The following is a 20,800-nucleotide window of genomic DNA, read 5'->3' on the forward strand; positions in this document are numbered from 1 at the left end:
TAGGTTGTATCACATTCTTCTTACCATTCCTTTCTGTTTGTTTCTTCCATCCAATATTTGTAGGTGTATTATTTCCCCAGATATTTCTTCTTTTGTTCATTATGGATATCTCACCCTTAGAAAAGTCACATGAGAAGCAATAATTTTTCATAAAGTTAGTTCCCAAAATGATGTGAGAACTCGAGTTGGTGTCAATGGAATAATCAGTAGATCCTGCCAAACAAATAACCCAAAATTTGGTAGAAAAATCCTTACATGAGCTTTCTTATACACCATAAAAGTAGAGTCAGAGAGAGTGGTAATTCTCACTGGTCTTCTCAATTTAATAATATTTTTCGATATTCTGTGCATGAGGTAGTCTCTACTGATAGTCAAAGCATTGCAATCTGTATCTAGTAAAATATTACATTGATACCCTTGGATATTTCCTCTGATTTTCATCATTGATTCATTCATTTTAAAAGAGTTATCAATTTTACTATGCATATTGTGAGGAATCTGTCCAAAATTCAAATCCCATCTATTGTTTGAGTATGTTCCTTTAGCATCAGAACAATTCCTAGCAATATGCCCAGTTCTCATCGAAATCATCTTGGAGGATCCTTATAGTTGGAGATATCCTCTTTCTTTGCTTGAGGTTGAGAGGTAATAGGCATCTGTAGATTGAGTCTTTCTAATCCATACACCACTTTGTCCAGATTTGCTAATATAAGTTGATTCTGTTTTCTTACTTCTTGTTCTACCATTTTGTTGATTCCATCTGTTGTAGGGTTGTGGCTTTCATGAAAAGTTGTAGTAATCTTTTTACTTCACAATGAATTAAGGTTTTTATTTCTTGCATTAAACTGTTCTTATTGGATGATTCTTCACTCTCAGCTATATGATTAACATTTAAAGAATTTTCTCCATTATTCATCTTCTTTCCTTTTTCACTTTTATTTTCCTTTCCAGTTTCAGATTTGTTTAAGGAATAATCAGTCTTATTTATAACGTTCACATGACCTACATTGGTTAAGGGACAAAAATCCCCTATCATTTGTTCTTTATCCTTGACAACTTTGAAACATTCTTCTAAGGTATTAATTTTCTTCTTGTAGGCAGTCTTTCTCAATTCTGGTCTCACACCTTGGCAAAACTCCTGGAAAACAGCCCAATCCAAATGAGGTTTATCTTTATTAGACACATTCAAACTGTTGGAAAGAGTCAACATGCGATTATAAAACTCTGTAATATTTTCTTTATCCTATTGTGTGATCCTCTGTAGTTTCCACAAGTTGGGTCCAATACTTCTCAATTAGAGAACTGTGAAATTAAGATATCTTTAAACTTCTGATATTCTAATGTTTCCTTAAGCACTGGAGATGAATATAAAAATGTCCTTGCCTTACCAGTAAACTTACTTCGTAGTAATATTAGTAATTGAAAATCGGTCCAGTTTGCTAATTCTCTAAGTTTTTCAACGAAGGAAAAAAAAAGATAGTACATCATCTGATTCTTCTCCCGAAAATTGAGGAAAAACCTGTTGAGGGTTTACAGTGTGGAAAAATTCACTATCTTCCATTCCCGTATTGGATGTAACAGCCATACTAATCTGTTGGCTTCAAATTTAAATCCTATAATCCCAATTCTAAATTAACCTTTTTCTTTGCTTGATTCTGCTCCATAACCTGCTCACTGTGATTCACTTAATTTTAGTATCAAGATTTTAAGGTTTACTTCTTCTTCTACTATCACACAAAAAAAATTTCAATTCCTTAATTTATACTAGTGAATTCACATCCTGTCGACTGCACCATTTTGTTGGAACGTCCTACCTAACTGACTGTTCCATTTTTGTTGGTTTATTAATCTTATTTTTACCTCTTTAAATTCCGTTTTTATTCATTAGTTGTTGATTGATGCTCTCATCTGAATATAAAGAAATTTATATTATACTGCGCCACCCTATATTCAGATTAGTTTAAACAATATAGAGGAATCAATCATCAAATATACTTATTTTACCACTTTGTTTTCAGACCAAGGTTATTAATAGCTTTTAAGGCTTCCACAATGGCCCGATTAGTTTTATGAGCGGTGCAATGAAAGAAAATAAGTCAAACACCAAGTTTAACTCAACAAAAGAAAACATTTAATGTGGAATAGTACAACATATACATTCAACCATAACTATCTGCAAAAGTTATTCAATTGAAAAATTACAAGAATTCATATTCAGATATTAGTAACTTCTCAATTTGGTTTGAGGATCATGACTAATGTTAACCCTTCGTAATTCTTAAAGCATTAGTATTTCTTTCACATAGTTCTCTCTATCAAATTAGATGAGTCATATTACAAATATATTAGCTCAGTTTAAAGTGTTCAGAATAATTACAATCCATTAACCATCAAACATTCACTTTTCAGTTCTTTATGCTCAGTCAATCAAGTTGAGAATAGTTAAAAGTTTAAGCCTCCTAATGTTACAATAACTGATTTTATGACAGGCTACACTATATTCTTTCTCAGTCAGCTAACACTTATTAGAACAACATAACACTTATTATTTTGAAGGGAAAGTACTTCAGTACATCTTACATCCAACCATTAATTATATAACACCACAACTAAGGTCAAAATATATCCGACGGAGTTAACAGTTATAACTTCACAGGTTATAGAAAGGTCAACTCTTACCGGGTTACTGCTTCTACACATCGAAGTCGCATAGGCACATTTGAAATTCTCGTTGACTTTTACTTAATGGCAACACAATTCAAAGGTAATCATTCACTATAATAACTGGATTGTAGACACAGAAATACACAAATCTTGATTCACTTGGTTTAAGTTATCTACTAATTACTTATTTTCTTCTATGTATCAACTTCAGTTCTGCACTATTCTTCCACTAACCATTTGGAATTTATCGTAGAATCAGAACTCCCATAGAAATAATTCGAAATGCCTATTAATTCCCGGTCCTTCCTAGTCAATTTACAGCATATATAAATTTCTCATCTGCCACTCGCTACCGCACTCTATGCTCTCTCTCTATGGCTTCTTATTATATCTTGCTTTCGTTTTCGAATTAACTCTGTTCTCCTCTTTCCTACCAAAATCCGATTCTGACCAGTTCAGCTCATAACGACTGCTTCTCCCCTTTGTATACGGTACTTATGCTCTAATTACGTGCTACATAAAAATAACTCCGTTTCCTTGACAGTGACCAATCAAATCTCATTGGCAGAATTGCTTAAATTTACTTTCTCTTTCATTTGCAATAATAAAAAACATATGTCGCAGTTCATTTAGGATATATTTACAAGTTATATAAAGAATTTATACAGAATAAATAGCTAAAAAAAATTACAATTATTATTTCAATAAAAATTTAACAGTAAGTGTTTAATTTACAATTTACATAGGAGCAAACTTAGCTCAGGAAATACAATATATGTTAAATCATGAATGAAGTATTAATAAATCATAAAATTCTTCATTCATAATTTAACACCTTCAGTTGGTGAGAACGATCATGAAATGATCAAATGGGTTGTGACTAGCCATTTGAAGACTTCTGTGAAGAAAGAATATATGTGAAATTACATGGCAGGTGATTATGAAAAGCTTACGAGACATTCGGGATCTATAGCATGGAATAAGGTGATAAGTGGAGGGAGATAAATGCTGCGTGAGAACTGACCAAAAGTTGTTTAACAACATTGATGTGTGAATGTATTCTGAAGGTCAAAAGACTGCGTAAACTAGATGTCAAATGGATGAATAAAGAGATTAAGCATGAAATTTGGAAGAAGAGGATACCACGGAGGCAGCACAAGATGAATAAAAGTACCAATCATTTTCATGAGGAGTATATAAAGAGCAGACCAGGAAGGTGACTTATCAGAAATTAGCTAATTAGCAATCACCCTTCGGTAACATCACCCTAGGGCGATGTTACTGAAGTGTGCCTGCGTGCACATGTTTGATATCAATGTATTAATCCCTGATGATGCCAATTTAACTTTGGCAAAATATAGGAAATAATAATTAAAATTATTAGTTATTATTTAGTCTGCGTTGCCTATCTCTTGAAACAACACTATGCATGATAATCAGTATAAGTCGAAACACTAGAATCTTGGAGGGAGTATAGAGGTGGATAACGAAAATGATGTCAGGATTGTACAAGGTTAATTATGGGAATTGACTGAGAGCATGCAGACTGCACAGTTTGGTAGATAGAAGGTGATATGATTGAGACATTTAAATTGTTGAGATGTAATTACGACTGACACAAGGAAGATCTTTCATATGTAGAACAAGGGGAAGGAACTATCTATCTACTTATGGTATATTTTACATCTGCAGCCTACTAATTGTCTGAATAGCAAAAATAAAACTCCAGGAACACCATAACTATCCCTAAAATATTTAAGAATAGATTTGGTGTTGCTAAAAATATTTAGGGATAGATTTTTTGTGGAGTCTTATAAATTTTTGTATGTTTGAAATGATATTGCTTTTAATTAAAAAAATTAATAGCATTATTTAATTATTTCTAAATATTTAACAGCAAAATTCCACTCCAATAGACATATACTTTGAGGCATGTCGATATAAAATTAAATGTGTGTTGTGTGATCTTGATGCTTGTAAGCGACCACCACATTATCTTAGTTCCTGTGTAGAGCAAAGCAAAGATAAACAGGTAAGTTTTGCTTATAATTATCTAAGATATTTTTTGGTGTACAGTTTAACCTGTTGGTTTTGTCTTGATCATTAATTGCTCAACCTACTAATAGTTTCATTATTATATCAATTGTAATGGTCTATGATTAATTAATTGTATCACCCTGATGTAGTTATAAAAATTTGCTAATATTGAATTTTTGAAGTTTATTGTTGTTATTTATATTTATTTATTTATGTTTTTAATTTTTGATATGCAGTTTCTGTTGTTTAAATAAAATGATTTTCACATCTTAAATTAAAAATTAATCATATAAGAATTTGCTAATGAAGTCTTTATTGCCATGAACAAAAGAATTCTGCTTTAAAAGGTTAAATTGCACTAACATTTCAAAATAATATTATTAAAAGTACTTACAATGAATTCATACTGAATGCAATAAAAATTAGTTTTACTCACTAATGAATAAGATATACAGATATTTTGCAATGCATGTATGACACTACATCTTATTGTAAGCAACTAGCATTTAAGTTTATATCTACATGTGAATGTTTACTTGAATAACAATCAGCTGCTATTCCATTAACCAGTGAGAACTGTTGATCTAATTGAAATTAGAATGATGAAATAGTTCCTTAGATCTCACCTTCAAAAAACATTTAGATTTGAAAAACTTCTCCATCCACATAGAATCTTATGACCACATTTAACTTCATATTCTGCAAGTCTTGATGTGTTAAAGTGAATATTCAGACATTCAAGTATTTTTCTACCGAATAGTGTTCAGAGAAAAGCCAGACTGCTGAAATTCTGATGCATTTTAAACTTAATTGCTTGTCTCTCTTAAAGATTCAATATGAGATTATTATTATCAGAGACCACCGGGGAATCAAGGACTCCTGTGGGGATGCTATACATCACCTACATCAGCTCTCATACCCTATCTTAATTTGGCATTAGTAAGGTGGTGGTGTCACAGTTATTTCTTTCTATATCTTTGGGGGTCTGTGACACCCCACCTTACTAACACCAAGTTAAATTCATTTACACAAGATGCACTCACTTCTCCATGAGAGAAAAATCTAGTTCTTATCCCTTCTTAACTGCACACCAATTTAACTTTCACAAATGCCACCTTGTGCTCTCCTCAGCTTCCATATAACAAAAAATTTCATCTTTTGATATCCTGTAACATCCTTTCAGAAGTTTATAAACTCTCTGTCATATCATCCCTCTTTCTCTTTTTTACCAGTGTCTGCAGTCTACATACTCTCAATCTGCTCTCATAATCTACAGGGTGTTCGGAATAAATTTGACAGTTTCGTAAGGAAAAAGAAAATCTTCTTTGTATCTATTAAATTTAATGAATTGACAAAAAAACATTACAGGCAGAGTTAATTACAATACTATCAACAAGATTTACTCAAAATAACCACCATTAGCATCGATCACAGCTTCAATTCTGCTTCGGAACCTCGAACAAGCTGATGCTACAGTCTCCCTGGGAAGGGCCACAAAAACTGTTTTAATTTTATCCATTAACTGGGCTTTTGTATTACTGGAAGTGCGATTGGTGTCTTTTTCAACTGCGCCCCATACAAAATAATCCATGGGGTTAAGGTCTGGGGAGTTTGGAGGCCAAACATTTGGACTGGTGAAGTCGTAGAAATTTTCAGACAACCATTTTTGACTTTTCCCAGAGGTGTGGCAAGGGGCCGAATCCTGCTGCCATACATACGGCCTACCATTGGCTACCCTTGTTATCCAGGGCTTGACTACAGTTAGCAACTCCACGAACAAAGCCCGAATTCCAATGTCAGGGTTCTTCAACACCTGTTCCTGCAGATTTGCGAGGAATTCTGCTGTACGAACGCAATCAGATCGTCTGCTAGGGATCTTTCTTCTTGCTACATCCTCGTAGTCACCATTGCAAGTCTCTAGTTCATGCCTGATTGTTTTTACTGTATTCAGGGAGCATTGGGCAGCAGTCGTAATATCCTTATTTTGATGGCGGGCACGAATCATCATGATACAAGTTATTCTCTTCCATGATTCAGGTGGGTTCCAGCTATCCATCCTTTCTGACATCTTGTATATGAATGAAGAAGGGTCCAAACTTTTAAATGAAGAGAAGTGTGTGTTAATACATGTAACTTACGGAAAAATATAATTAATTATAAATATGTCAAATTTATCCCGAACACCCTGTACATTCCATAATCCAAATATATCTTTGTATTTCTACTTTGTACCCTTTCTACAGCTTCTTCATCTCCTTGGAACTCAGGAGAATGAATAACATGATGATTGGAAGCCTAAGTCAGAATTAGATGAATAAAACTCACCATGGATTATATACTGCTTGGAAAGAAGTCAGTGGATACCCCATGGGCAAGGTTCATCATGCCATGTAATCAGTCAGGCATGAGCATGTAGCTTGTTCCTTATACAGTTGTATTCTTCTGATGATGACCTCGATATAGGGGTCGAAACGTCAAGTTTTATTTTATTAGTAATTAATAAAATAATCTGTTCGACATGTGTGTTTTTGTGTCCCTAAATTTACAAATATAATCAGTCAGGTGCAAATTCTATAGCTGGTACAAATTCAAGGAATATAATGCTTCCAAGTCACTATACAACTGTCTCCAGGTGAAATGGCTGTGAGTAGCGAACTGATGGAGTTTGAAAGAGACATTTCATAGGAGGCTGTGTTACAGGGCTATTTGTTTGGCAAATTGTTGACAAATTGGCCATTTCAGATCGACAATCACTGATACCATACTGAGATGAAAGTGCAGGCAGTCAACTGCAAGTGCTACATGCAGTGGATGAATGAGCCACCACATTCACTGAACTTGACCGTAGGGCGCTACAAAAGATAATGTGTAAAAACCACCCTTCATCATCCAACACATTGAATGCAGAGTTCTGAGCATCAGCTGGAACATGAATTTGCACAAAACATTCAGAACTGAGGCTCACCACATGGATTTAAATGGTGATACCACAATATGAAAGTCCCACATTACCCAAACCAACATGCAGCATCGTCTTCAGTGGGACATAGAAACTTGGAAAGCTGTGTTATGGAGTGATGAATACTACTACACCTTCTACTGAGCAGATGGACAGGTGTTGGTGTGACAGATGCCCAGTGAACATCTCTTACCAGAATGCATAACCTCAACTATGAAATTCAGAGGTGGCAGCATGATGATGATATCTTCCTGTTTTTCTTGGTTTAGCCTCAGAGCTCTGTTTATGATACCACAAACATTGAACTCTGAGAGGTATCTGAACATTCTGGACAATGCAATGCTTCCTACTTTGTGGCATTTCTTTGGAACTGACCATTGTCCCTTTCAGCAAGACAGTGCACTGTGTCATAAGGTTGCTGCTGTAACTGTGTGGTTTGTGGATGTCACCACACGTGACTGGCCTCCACAGAGCCCTATTGAGCATCTGTTGGATGAAATAGAGCAGCAACTGAGATCAAGGGGCATCCACCCCACAACAATCCAGGACCTTGTTACATGCCTACAGAAAGAATGGCCCAAAATTCCCATCAATCGCTATCATATGCTTGTAGAAACTATGCCTCATAGGATTGCTGCAATCATTGCAGCAAAAGCCTGTCCTACATTTTATTAAGGTGGGTGCCACAGTAATCAGAAGGTTACAACTTTAATAAGGGATGGTCATGTTTGAGCAACTTGCTCACATTTTATATAATGTTACTTTGGAGTTAGGAGGATAAAGAATACACAGTGATATTTTGAACTTTGCAAAGGCTTTTGACAGGATACCTCATAGAAAACTGTTGCAATAAATTTCAGAATATATGATTGGATTATAAAATATTGGTATAGATAAGAGGATGGCTGAGTGGCAGATATTAAAAAGATTTTTTTGTGTGTGCACGGGGGGGGGGGGGTATGAATAACAATGGGAATGGATAACAATGGACCAAGGGAATGAATAACAATGAATAACAATGGACCAAGGCTTGATTCCACAGGAATCAAGCCTTGGTCCATTGTTATTCATTCCTTATTAATGTCATTGCAAAGGATTTGATAGGGAACATTCAGCAATTTGCTGATGATTCCAAGATGGGTAAGGTAATCAAGATATGCAGTTGCTGCATATGCTGATATGCAGTACTTGCAGAATGATTTAAATAGGCTGGAATGTGGGCATGCAAAAATGGCTGTTAATTCATTGTGTTAGTAAATGTAGCATTATGCACTTTGGTGTAATGAAAGATCCAGTATCATATTATATTGGTGGTATTATGCTAGAAGAAACTGTCACAGTAGAAATCACAGAGGATAATTGCAATGTTGAAACAAACCTGAACATGTAACGATAAGGAAGCACATATTGCTTCTTTATAATTCCTTGATATAACCTCACTTGGACTATTGTATGCAAGGCTTGTCTGCTGATCTCTGTGGTGATGTGGATACAGTAGAGAAAGTGAAAAGGAGAGTGTTAAAGATTATCGGGATTGTGGAATACAGATTATGAAGACAGATTGAGAATTTGTGGACTGCACACATTAGCAGACAGGAGGAATATGAGTAATATGATTGCAACTTAAAAATTTCATTTTATGGAGAGTGGGGAGATAATAATAGGGCATCCATGGAAGGTGATAATGAAATCTTTCAAAAGGATGGGGGGGGATATAAGTGCTAGATTTTTCTTTTATAGAGTGGTGCATGATTGGAATGGATTGCCTTTGGAGGTGGGTACAGATAGTGTAATTGAATTCAGGAAAAAGATATGACTGCTGGTGCAGGTGATATGTGGCCTTCCCTCATTGAGTTCCTGTCTCACTAGAGGTCTCTCCTGTTGTTGTCTTGTCCTTTGAAGAGTCTTAGATATTTCCATGTGCTCCTTGAACCGCTTTGGCTTTGTCGATGACTTTGTTCGTATAGAGCTGTTATTCAGGATTAGGGTCTATTGCTTGTAAGTCTGCTGTAATTGCTGGAAAAGTAAAAATGTGACTGGTGTCAGTTCAGTATTTGGTTTCAGTTCAGTTATTGCAGTTTTTTAATGTTCTCGTATCATCCATATTGATTTTCATTCCTCTAAAATGTCCTGTTTTGGAGTCTTGCTATTGTGGTGGAGGTCTTCCTGTCAGCATTGATTTCGGGAATTTGGTGTTGTATCCCTGATTTCAGTGGAATAAGTTTAGATTTTGCTAGTGCGTTAGCATCGGCAAGAGTTATCATGTCAGTTTCTTAAATGAGTTCTCTGGCCTCTTTTGCTAATTTATCAACTGCCTTCATTGCAATCAATGTCTACATGAGCAGGAATCCATTGTAAAATGCAACTTTTTCCCAAACACTTTAGTTGGTTTAAGAGTTTATGGATGTCTTGCATGGAGGTCTCTCATAATAATTATAATAATCTACAGTTTCTTATTAATAGATCAGCATGTTACAAGTATTTAAATAAAAATTAATACAACAGAACACTTAAGTTTAATTGCATATCATTTTTGCTGGAGTGTTAAGCACCCTCGATATGAATTCAGAAATTAAACAAAAGACAAGTATCCTAAGTGAAGGTACAATGAGAATGTGCCAATTACATGTTCACATTTCAATTTGTGGTAAAATCCTCATAATATTTTTTATATAGATTTAAAAAATTAACTTAGGTGAATGAAGAAGAATTTCACATAAGCTGATTCACAACATTCTTTATCAATCGGCTTCATAAGAAAACAGCTTTATGTAGGCTTTTATCTTAGTCTTTTTTTTCCAACAAATTCTATAATTGTGTTACTGTAAAAGCTCGAAAATTGGTAAATCCTAGGTTTTACCAGTAAATTCTAGCATTTACCATAGTGAGGTGGTAAAAGTCCGAAAAATGCTTGTAAACACTTCCATTTCAGGCTTTTATCAAACCATTTTGGTAAATGCCATCATTTACCAACACCAATTGGTAAAAACCCGAGTACAGTGTGTACAGTGTGAGTATAGAGGTGTGAGCGGCTACAATCTAGAATCAGTTTAGGTTAGGTTAGGTTCCAAAAACCTACTCTCAGACAAAATGTTAGAATAAAAATGCCAGATATTGATAGAGCGAAGATGAATCCAAAATCAATAATAGTTGTTATCACAGACATTAAAGACGAAGAATTTTATGAACTTGGTACTAAGTTGGGTGAACTAAAAGCATTGTACACAAGAAACCAATTTACCTTGTGCAAAGAAAATTTTTTAAGCATCAAAGAAGTTGGAATGGAAGAAATAAGTGCATGTGAAGTGATAAAAAAGCTTTCTTTAGTTGTGTTCCTTGTGATGAACAGCTACAGATCCCCTAGTTTCGTCATGGATTCTCAGCTTTCATGGATATAATAGATTGCAGATGATTTGATAAACACCAAAATAAGCGAAAGGGAGAAGTTTATCCTTTGTATAGCTTGAAAGGAGGTAAGTTTATTAATCTGATAAATGGTCATTCTGAAACCAATGGACTTAAATAATTTAGCGATTCATTTGGACACATTTCTGATGTATGGAATGGCAGTATGGTTGGCAGTTTTTTTTGGGAGTCTGGTGGTGGAAACACTTGATGTTCCTATTGACAGAAGATTCATTGAAGCTATTTGATTAGAAAGAGTTTTGATATATGTTTCTTGTGTTAGTAATTCCTCATTAGAACATCTGTGGGCTCAATGGATAAAAGTTTTTTAATAGTTCCCTATTTTTTACTAGTAGACATGTAATAATATGTCGTGATATATCCACAACATGTAACTAGACATTTAAAAAATTAACAGCTTATTTAAAAATATACTTATGTTTCAGTTTGTTGAAGTGTTACACATATGTGGTTAATTAAATGAACTAATTAAGTATGTTCATTGTGAAAAAGCTCATATTATACTAGTTTCCAAGAAAAATTATTTTTATTACTATTATTTTTTAACTTGTTATTCTTTGTAAAACTGATGGCCTATGTGTTTATTATATATTCTTTCATAGCCCATCTTCTACACTGAAATGATAATGGTAGGTGTCAAGATGTTGTGTGATTATTAAGTAGTTACAAGAATTTTGTAGAATTGTTATTGCCTGCCAGACTATGTTACATTTTTTCTTGGTGGTGTGGGATGAAAGGCAGACCAGAGATTGGTCTGACTTTCATCCCACATTGGCTCAACACCTTGGCTATGTTTTTATATATATATATATATATACAGGGTGTTCGGGATAAATTTGACAGTTTCGTAAGGAAAAAGAAAATCTTCTTTGTATCTATTAAATTTAATGAATTGACAAAAAAACATTACAGGCAGAGTTAATTACAATACTATCAACAAGATTTACTCAAAATAACCACCATTAGCATCGATCACAGCTTCAATTCTGCTTCGGAACCTCGAACAAGCTGATGCTACAGTCTCCCTGGGAAGGGCCGCAAAAACTGTTTTAATTTTATCCATTAACTGGGCTTTTGTATTACTGGAAGTGCGATTGGTGTCTTTTTCAACTGCGCCCCATACAAAATAATCCATGGGGTTAAGGTCTGGGGAGTTTGGAGGCCAAACATTTGGACTGGTGAAGTCGTAGAAATTTTCAGACAACCATTTTTGACTTTTCCCAGAGGTGTGGCAAGGGGCCGAATCCTGCTGCCATACATACGGCCTACCATTGGCTACCCTTGTTATCCAGGGCTTGACTACAGTTAGCAACTCCACGAACAAAGCCCGAATTCCAATGCCAGGGTTCTTCAACACCTGTTCCTGCAGATTTGCGAGGAATTCTGCTGTACGAACGCAATCAGATCGTCTGCTAGGGATCTTTCTTCTTGCTACATCCTCGTAGTCACCATTGCAAGTCTCTAGTTCATGCCTGATTGTTTTTACTGTATTCAGGGAGCATTGGGCAGCAGTCGTAATATCCTTATTTTGATGGCGGGCACGAATCATCATGATACAAGTTATTCTCTTCCATGATTCAGGTGGGTTCCAGCTATCCATCCTTTCTGACATCTTGTATATGAATGAAGAAGGGTCCAAACTTTTAAATGAAGAGAAGTGTGTGTTAATACATGTAACTTACGGAAAAATATAATTAATTATAAATATGTCAAATTTATCCCGAACACCCTGTATATATATATTATAGTTTATACAGGCAATGTGTAAGGTTATGGACTTAGGGATGAAAAAATTGCATACTTGTGTATTACATTGATGGTACTGGACTGCAAGAAGTTGATGATACTAGGAATTTGTGGCTGATGGTAGACAGGGAGTCAAAGTTCAGTAGGCATATTTCAAAATTGCACAGTTGATGACCACATTCACAAGTAGAGATATGAAGGTTTATTATCCCTCTTTATAAGACAATGTTATGGCTGCATTTTGACAAGTGCACAGATTTGGTTACCTGAATTTCTTGGGAATGAGGGTGCTGGAGATGATCCAGAAACAAGTGACCAAGATGGTGACACATGTATGTTTATGGCTCCCTGCATAAATGAATGCAGGGAGCAATAAACAAAGGTCCACAAAATTGACAGGCAGAAAACAGGTAATATGATAGAAACTTATGAGTTACTAAAGGAGTCTTATAGGTTTGATTTTTTTTTTTTTTACATAAAGAAATTTTTCAGTACATAATGAGCAGAGAGAGAGAACTAGGGAGCATCATCCCTCAAAGTTGTGCAAGACTGTCATTTAGTAAGGGCGTTAGGACTAGATTTTGCTGGGGAGTGATGAAGAACTGGAATGGATTGTCAGAGGTGGTTGTAAGTGCTCTGATAGTGAATGAGTTTAAGGAGAGATGTGATAGGTATTGTGTAAATAATAGTTGGTGTGTGCTTCTATGATGAGTCTTTCTGCTTCATGGAGATGGCATGTGTACCAAATGTGCAATATTAAGCTATTTTGACTTCTCTCACCTTACATGAAATTTATGGCATCATTATTGCCTAGACATTGTTTTATTGTGGTGGTATAATCATGAATAAGACCAGATTTCTTTTCTTGTTCTATGCTTTTATCTTGGTGGATAAAAGCCATATGTGCCATGATTAGCCATCATGGCACATATGGCTTACATACTTTTCTTATTAGAATCTCACTGCCAGAAGTGAAAATTCCAAACATGGAACTTTTCTAAGCCATATAAGTCTTCCAGTTAGCAAAGTGGTGCGTGCTCTCATGCTGGGCATCAAAATTCATTACCACTTGAAGATGTTCACAGACGTCACTACCCATGGTGGAATTTGAACCCGCAGCTTCTTAAGTGTGTAAGCTCTCCATTCAGCAAACCTCTGGTTTGCTGAATGGAGGGCCGCTAGAGGGCCAGGGGAATGGTCGTGTTTTCAGGGAGCTCCCAAAAGCTAAGTACAATTTTGAATGGAAATTAGAATATATGTTAAAAATCATAACGTAATATTGTCTAAATTTGGTAGCTTGTTGTGTCTGTGTGATTTTGGTGTAAATTCCGTAAATTAATTTAGTCTTTAACGATACGTTTCATATATTTGAATATGGCGCCAATGCGACGTGAGATAATGGCGTCCAAAAATACGACGCCATTGTTCAAAAACTATAATGTGAGAGAATTTGTCCAATGTGATGTGTGTGGAATGTATGCATTCCCGAATGAGGCTGGAGTATGGATTGAAAGTGATAGTGGTGGGAGAATGTGTAGAAAGTGTATGCAAAGTGAGGAGTCGAAGTATGTGTCAGGTTGTGAGACAGTTATGGTTGAAGAAAGCCAGAATGCGAGTGAAAATAGTGGCTCGATAGGGAATTGCGGTGTACAAGATGGCAATGTGAGCGGTGATCTAAGAAAGAGTGAGAGCAATTATACAGAAAGAGGAAATGGTTTGAATGATAAAAAAAATGAGGAATTATTTGTAGGAAGTGAGATCGCTAGGCTGCGCGCAGTGATACAAGATGCGCAGTGGCAATTAGAGCACCTGCAAAACTCTTTCCAGAGTGATTCGGCTAACGTAAATAAACAGCGTGGGCGAGTTTCAGAAATGAAGGAGAGAGTGTTGTATGGTGACTCGTTATTAAGAGGGGTAATAGATGGGAGTGTAACTAAATCGTACTTACCGGGTGCGAAATTTAAGGATGTAAGTGAGAGCATTAGAGTGCAAAAACAGAGGGTGAAAGAAATAACAATTGTGGCTGATACGAATGAATTGAAAGGTGATAAATTTTTTATGAGAGAGGACTTGAAAGTATTGTTAAAGGTAGCGAAAGAAAAGAGTGACAGAGTTAGAATGGTGAGTCTGTTACCGCGGTATGACAGAGAGGAGTTTAGAAGGAGGGCCATAATCGCAAATGATATTATGCGCAGGTTATGCGGACGGTGTGGTGTGGAATTTGTGGACGTGTGGAATGAGTTTGATGGGCGAAAGGACTTATACAAGATGGATGGCCTGCATTTGAATGGACTTGGTGTGCGGAGACTGGAAAAAGTGTTGCTGAATGAAGTGAAAATGGATGTGCAGAACCAGGGAAACTAGAACTACCAAGGAGGGGGGGAAGTGGTTATCCAGACATCAGTGAGACAGTTGAGTGTAAAAATGTATATAATGTACCTGAGCCAGCAATAAGGACAAAAAATGGGAATGGGATATTTAGAATAACGCATCAAGATAGGGGTGGGACAAAGGGAACACTGCAATTCATGTATACTAATGCCAGGAGTATTAGGAACAAGAAGGAAGAATTTTTGGCCTTGATTGGCTCTTCCTGGCCACAGGTTATTGGCATTAGTGAAACATGGCTGACGGAAGATGATATAGTTAGTGGGATAGAATGTGTAGGTTATAGTATGTTTAGGAGGGACAGAGAGAATAAAATTGGGGGAGGGGTGTTATTGATGATAGCTGATGAACTGCAGCCAAGGAGAATTGAAGTATTGCAGGATAGTGAAAGGAGCTCATTTGAGGCTATTTGGTGTGAGATTGATACTGGCAGAATAAAATATACAGTTGGGTGCTGCTATAGACCAGGTGATGGAATAGATGGTGGAGATGGTATGCATAAACAAATTGATGAAATGAGTGGAAGGTGGGTAATTATTATGGGGGATTTCAACTATGGTAACATTGATTGGAAGGAGGAGAGGACACATGTGAGGAAGGAAATGGATTTTATTCAATTATTAAGGGATAACTATCTGAAACAGTATGTAATTGAAAATACTAGGGGTGTGAGAGTGCTTGACCTGGTAATAGTATCTGAGAATTTGACTGTAATGAATATGACAATGTTGCCACCTATTGGTGAGAGTGATCATAAGGTCTTGACCTGGGAGGTGGCTAAAGGTGTGAAATTTGTGATTAAGACAGGGTATATGTGGAATTACCGTGCTGGCAAGTATGACAAGCTTAGGAGATTGCTTGGATCAGTGCCATGGCATGTACAACTGCAAGGGCTGGACGTCGATAGAGCATGGGAAGTGATCAAAGAGCATTTACAGGAGGTTATGACTGATTGTATACCTAAGGTCCGAATAGTGAAACAAGGAGGGGTTAAATGGATGAATAACACCATTAAGCTTGAGCTGCAAAAAAAGAAACAACTATGGAGGGAATTTAAAGAAAGGGGTGACCTGCAGGCACACGAAAGGTATAAAGTACAGGCCAGAAGGGTAACGAGTGTGGTAAAAACAGCAAAAGCCGATTATGAAAGGAAACTAGCTATGCAAGCAAAAGAGAATCCCAAACAGTTCTTTCAATATGCTGCAAGCAAGAAAAAAACTGTACATGGCAAAATGATTTTAAGGAATGACGATGGTAAAGAGTTCACAGAACCAGTCGATATAGTGGAGTTACTGAGCGCGCACTTTGCAAAAGTATATCATCCAGGTGGTGATTTTGAAAAAATGAAGGAACCATTAGTTTATATGGGAATTGTGATGAATGAAGTGGAGGTGAATAGTCTATTACAGAACCTTAATGTGAATACATCTGTGGGATTGGATGGTATACCGGCACGGGTCTTGCATGAAGCGGCTAATGAATTATCAGTGCCCTTGACCATGTTGTTTAATCTGAGTCTCAGGTCTGGCTTAGTCCCGAAGGCGTGGAAAGAGGGGAAAATAGTTTCGCTGCATAAAGGAGGATCCAAGACTATGGTTGCAAATTACCGACCGATCAGCATATCAGGAGTCGTTGTCAAGGTCTTGGAGAAAGTAGTCAAGGGAAAAATACAGGAATGGATTGATGAAAATGAGATACTGTACAGAGGACAGCATGGCTTTGTGAAGGGTAGATCATGCCTCAGTAACTTGCTCAAGTTTTATAACAAGGTGACGGCTGAACTGGATAAGGGAAATGGGTTTACAGTGATACTGCTGGACCTGGCAAAGGCGTTTGACAGGATACCACATGGAATTCTAATCCGTAAACTACAACATATGGGAATGGATATAGGGTTGGTGAGATGGATAGCTGGGTGGTTGATGGAGAGATATCAAAGAGTAGTTTATTCAGGAGTAGAGTCCAAAAAACGGCCTGTGACTAGTGGTGTGCCACAGGGTTCTGTTCTTGGACCACTGCTGTTTAATCTGTTCATTAACGATATAGGGAAGGGTCTAAGTGGGACAGTTCATTTGTTCGCTGATGATGCAAAGTTGGGTAGGGCGATAGTGAATGCAGAAGATGTCAAAGTCTTGCAAGATGACTTAAATAGATTGGAGTTCTGGACTAAGGAGAATGGATGTCAATTTAATGTGACAAAATGTAAGGTTATGCATTTCGGAGTGAAAAGATTAACAGCAGTATACCACATTGGTGGAACTGTACTCCAAGAGATTGATGAGGCCAGGGACTTGGGAGTGTTGGTGAATAGGGAGATGAAGTTTAGGGGGCACATTGCGAAAGTAGCTAAATCAGCTCATCAACTCACTTGGTTGTTGAAAAATACCTTGACGAGCAGAGAAAAACAAGTTATTGTACCTCTGTACCGAGCCCTGATAAGACCTCATCTCGACTACTGTGCCCAGATTTGGTCACCTCGGTTCCTTCTTGATGGGGAGGAGGTTGAGAGGATCCAGAGGCGAGTGACTAAGATGATAGCAGGTCTATGGAATGAACCATATGAGAACAGGTTGAAGATTTGTGGGTTGCAGAAACTAGTTGATAGGCAGAAAAGGGGAGATATGATTGAGACATTCAAATTGCTAAAAGGATTCTATAGGATTAATTCAGATGATATTTTTGAGATCAGGACTGGTGGTGGGAGAACTAGGGGACACCCATGGAAGCTGGGCAAGAGTGTGGTTAGCAGGGGTGTTAGAGCTGGGTTCTTTACTTTTAGAGTGGTAAATGAGTGGAATAAGCTGCCAGAGTCTGTTGTGGGTGTTATGACAGTGAGCGAGTTCAAGGCAAGGTATGATAGATACTGTGAGAATGTTGAACAGCTGTGTGAACATGATGTTTAGGGCCTCCCTCGATGAGTCTAAGGACTCCTGGAGTAGCCCGTGGTAATAATAATAATTAATATCCCAGGCCAGTAAAGGATATTACTTGTATATTATGTAATGGTGTAAAGGTTATTATGATATTTCATCACAATTAAGATATTTATAATTAAGTTCTTATTCACAATATTCCTTCAGATTGGTACATTTATTGATCTCTTTTTCTCTCTCTCTCTCTCTCATTGGATTATTTTTGTCTTATTAGGGATGCCTAGTTGTTTAACTGATTTAACCCATATCTATATTTTGGTCTGATACTTTTCAGGTAATCATACCATTTTAGATTAGCTTTGCTTACACAGTTTGAATATCAATAATAGCAACTTATTTTCTACTCCTTTCATTTTTAATTGTCTTTTTATTCATGATCCCAACTGTCATATTTGCATGTAAAACAAATTTGAATATCATTTTATATTGCCAATTTCATGTTTCAGTTGGTTTCTTTCTTGTTCCATATAAATTTATTCTGTTGTCTTTTTCCATGGAACAAACTCAACATCAGCAGAATTCAGATAAGTACCATTGCCATAAGCAGTATCAGTAAAAAAGAAGTGGATTAGCAGATGAATTGAAGAAGTACCATGTCAACATAATCAGTGTTACTATACTAAAACAGTGGTTACAAAGAATATATAATTCACTGATGATGGTATGTTATTTTCATGAAATGTCTGTCAAATTTTTTTAAGGAAACATGTGTACTAGACATATTTATAGATACTTATATGGCTTACACATGTAGAAATAATATAGAATATTATTTAAAAATTCCATTATATATTATCTGTAACCTGGGACATCAGGAAGAAAGACCAATAACTACATTCAAAACCTAAATTATAAGTATGAGTCATGTAGCATGTGTTTACTAGCTCATGTCTCACTCATAGCTGAGTTGACAGGATTGCACTATTAGAATTCAAAGGAACAATTGTAAAAGTTTGTGATCATTATTAAAAAAAAAAAAAAATTGAATAGTTAATAGTAATCACTTCATAAAACTTGGAGATTGACATACATTCAGAGCAGTTAAGGTTCGAACACAGATGATTTCGTAGCATTTTGCATGTTTCAAGGAAAAGACGATAAAATTTGAACCTGTTGGAATGAAGAATCTTTATCTTGCTCCAAAGAACTCTGTTCCTAGATTTAATAGCATGAGAAGAAAGATTTTGAAATCATGACAAGGCTGGACTTGTCAGATTTCAAAAATGCAACTTTTTGGATTCTTCACAAATTTGATCTGTATACTTCCTTCAAACCAGCTTGGAAGCTGTCTTCTTTCTTACTGTCTACAAAGGATACATTGTTATCTCTATCCTTACCAGATGTCTAAGCGCCCTGCTCATGTCATCTTTGCAATTGGACAGATTGACCACTCGACTTTGATTAGAATCCAAAAACATCAAGACTATATTGCAATTTTGGAATCCAGCAAGTCCATCCTTGCTTCTCATGCTGTTGACACTAGACATACAGTTCTTTGGAACCAGACAACGATTCTTCATTCCAGGAGATTTTATCATTTCTTCCTTGAAACATGTGAAATGCTACAAAACGTCCACATTCAAACCTTAACTGCCCTGACTGTATGCTGATCTCTAAGTTTTAGGAAGTGATTACTATTAACTGTTCATTTTTTTAATAATCTGCACAAACTTTTACAGTTCTTTTGAACTCTAATAGTGTAATCTCAGTTGCAACCAAGGCATGAGCTAATAAACACATGCTACATGACTCATCGTTATGATTTATGTTTCGAATTTAGTTGCTTGTCTTTCTTCCTCATTATGTCTATGTTACAAGTAAAATATGTCAGAGATTTTGAATAAAATTCTATATATTTTTTCATGTGGAAGCCATATAAGTTTCTATGAAAATGAAATGTATGGGTTTCAGTACCCTTTAATACCATTGATACTGTCTTCTGTATATGAATTCAATACCTCACTACTATGTAACATGTCCTTTCAGCATCAGTCAGAGACATTTTTACATATTCATTAATGTGTAAAATGGCATGTCAGTTTCAAGTTTTTTTGGTAAAATATTTTGTTTAAAATTAATATTTATGAACTGTCTTCATGGTATAGAAAATATCTCAAAAGTAATGTTTTCTTATTTCTCATTTTTGAGTTTATATATATATACCCAAAAAAGACAAAAGAAGAATACCAAATAACCTGGACACTAAAGGAATTCTACTAAAGGTACAATCTCTAATTGTACTCGATATGTGTGCCCCCCGGGCTAACACTTGTCTTCTATCATCATTTCAATCTTGTACACTCAGCTAGTGCTTCTTCCATCACATGGAAGCAAATATACAGTATGGCACAAAAATAACAGTACTGAACTTCGACCCCCCCCTTCAGTAGATGTGCTATGAGATATGCCGTTTCACTAAGTAATGGTATCGCACATTAATAGAACAGCACATGTAATTACATTTAGCTGTAGTAATGGTATTGATGTTGGAAGAAAGGCATTTATTGTTGAGCATTATTTTCATTCATATGGAATTGGTAGAGCAAATAGTCCAAGCCTACAACATGTTTTTGAATAGTTTGTTTGTCATTTCTATAAGTGTGCCCCAAGCAAGAGTATCATCATTACCTTAATCAAGAGGTTCTGA

General features: G+C 36.0%; 1 protein-coding gene across 4 annotated transcripts in view; it reads left to right on the forward strand.

Annotated features, from left to right (window-relative positions):
* LOC150100364 (nostrin-like) overlaps positions 1-20,800 on the forward strand; it is a 398,805-nt gene that overhangs the window by 299,990 nt on the left and 78,015 nt on the right. For all 4 annotated transcript variants that reach the window (XM_090402920.1, XM_090402918.1, XM_090402919.1 and 1 more), the window contains exon 11: positions 4,562-4,696. In XM_090402920.1, coding sequence (XP_090259046.1) covers positions 4,562-4,696 — 135 coding nt within the window. The remainder of the gene's footprint in view (positions 1-4,561; positions 4,697-20,800) is intronic.

Source organism: Typopeltis vanoorti, chromosome 13, assembly GCF_054136105.1.
Source record: "Typopeltis vanoorti isolate ZY-2024b chromosome 13, IOZ_Tvanoo_1.0, whole genome shotgun sequence".
NCBI lineage: Eukaryota > Metazoa > Arthropoda > Arachnida > Uropygi > Thelyphonidae > Typopeltis > Typopeltis vanoorti.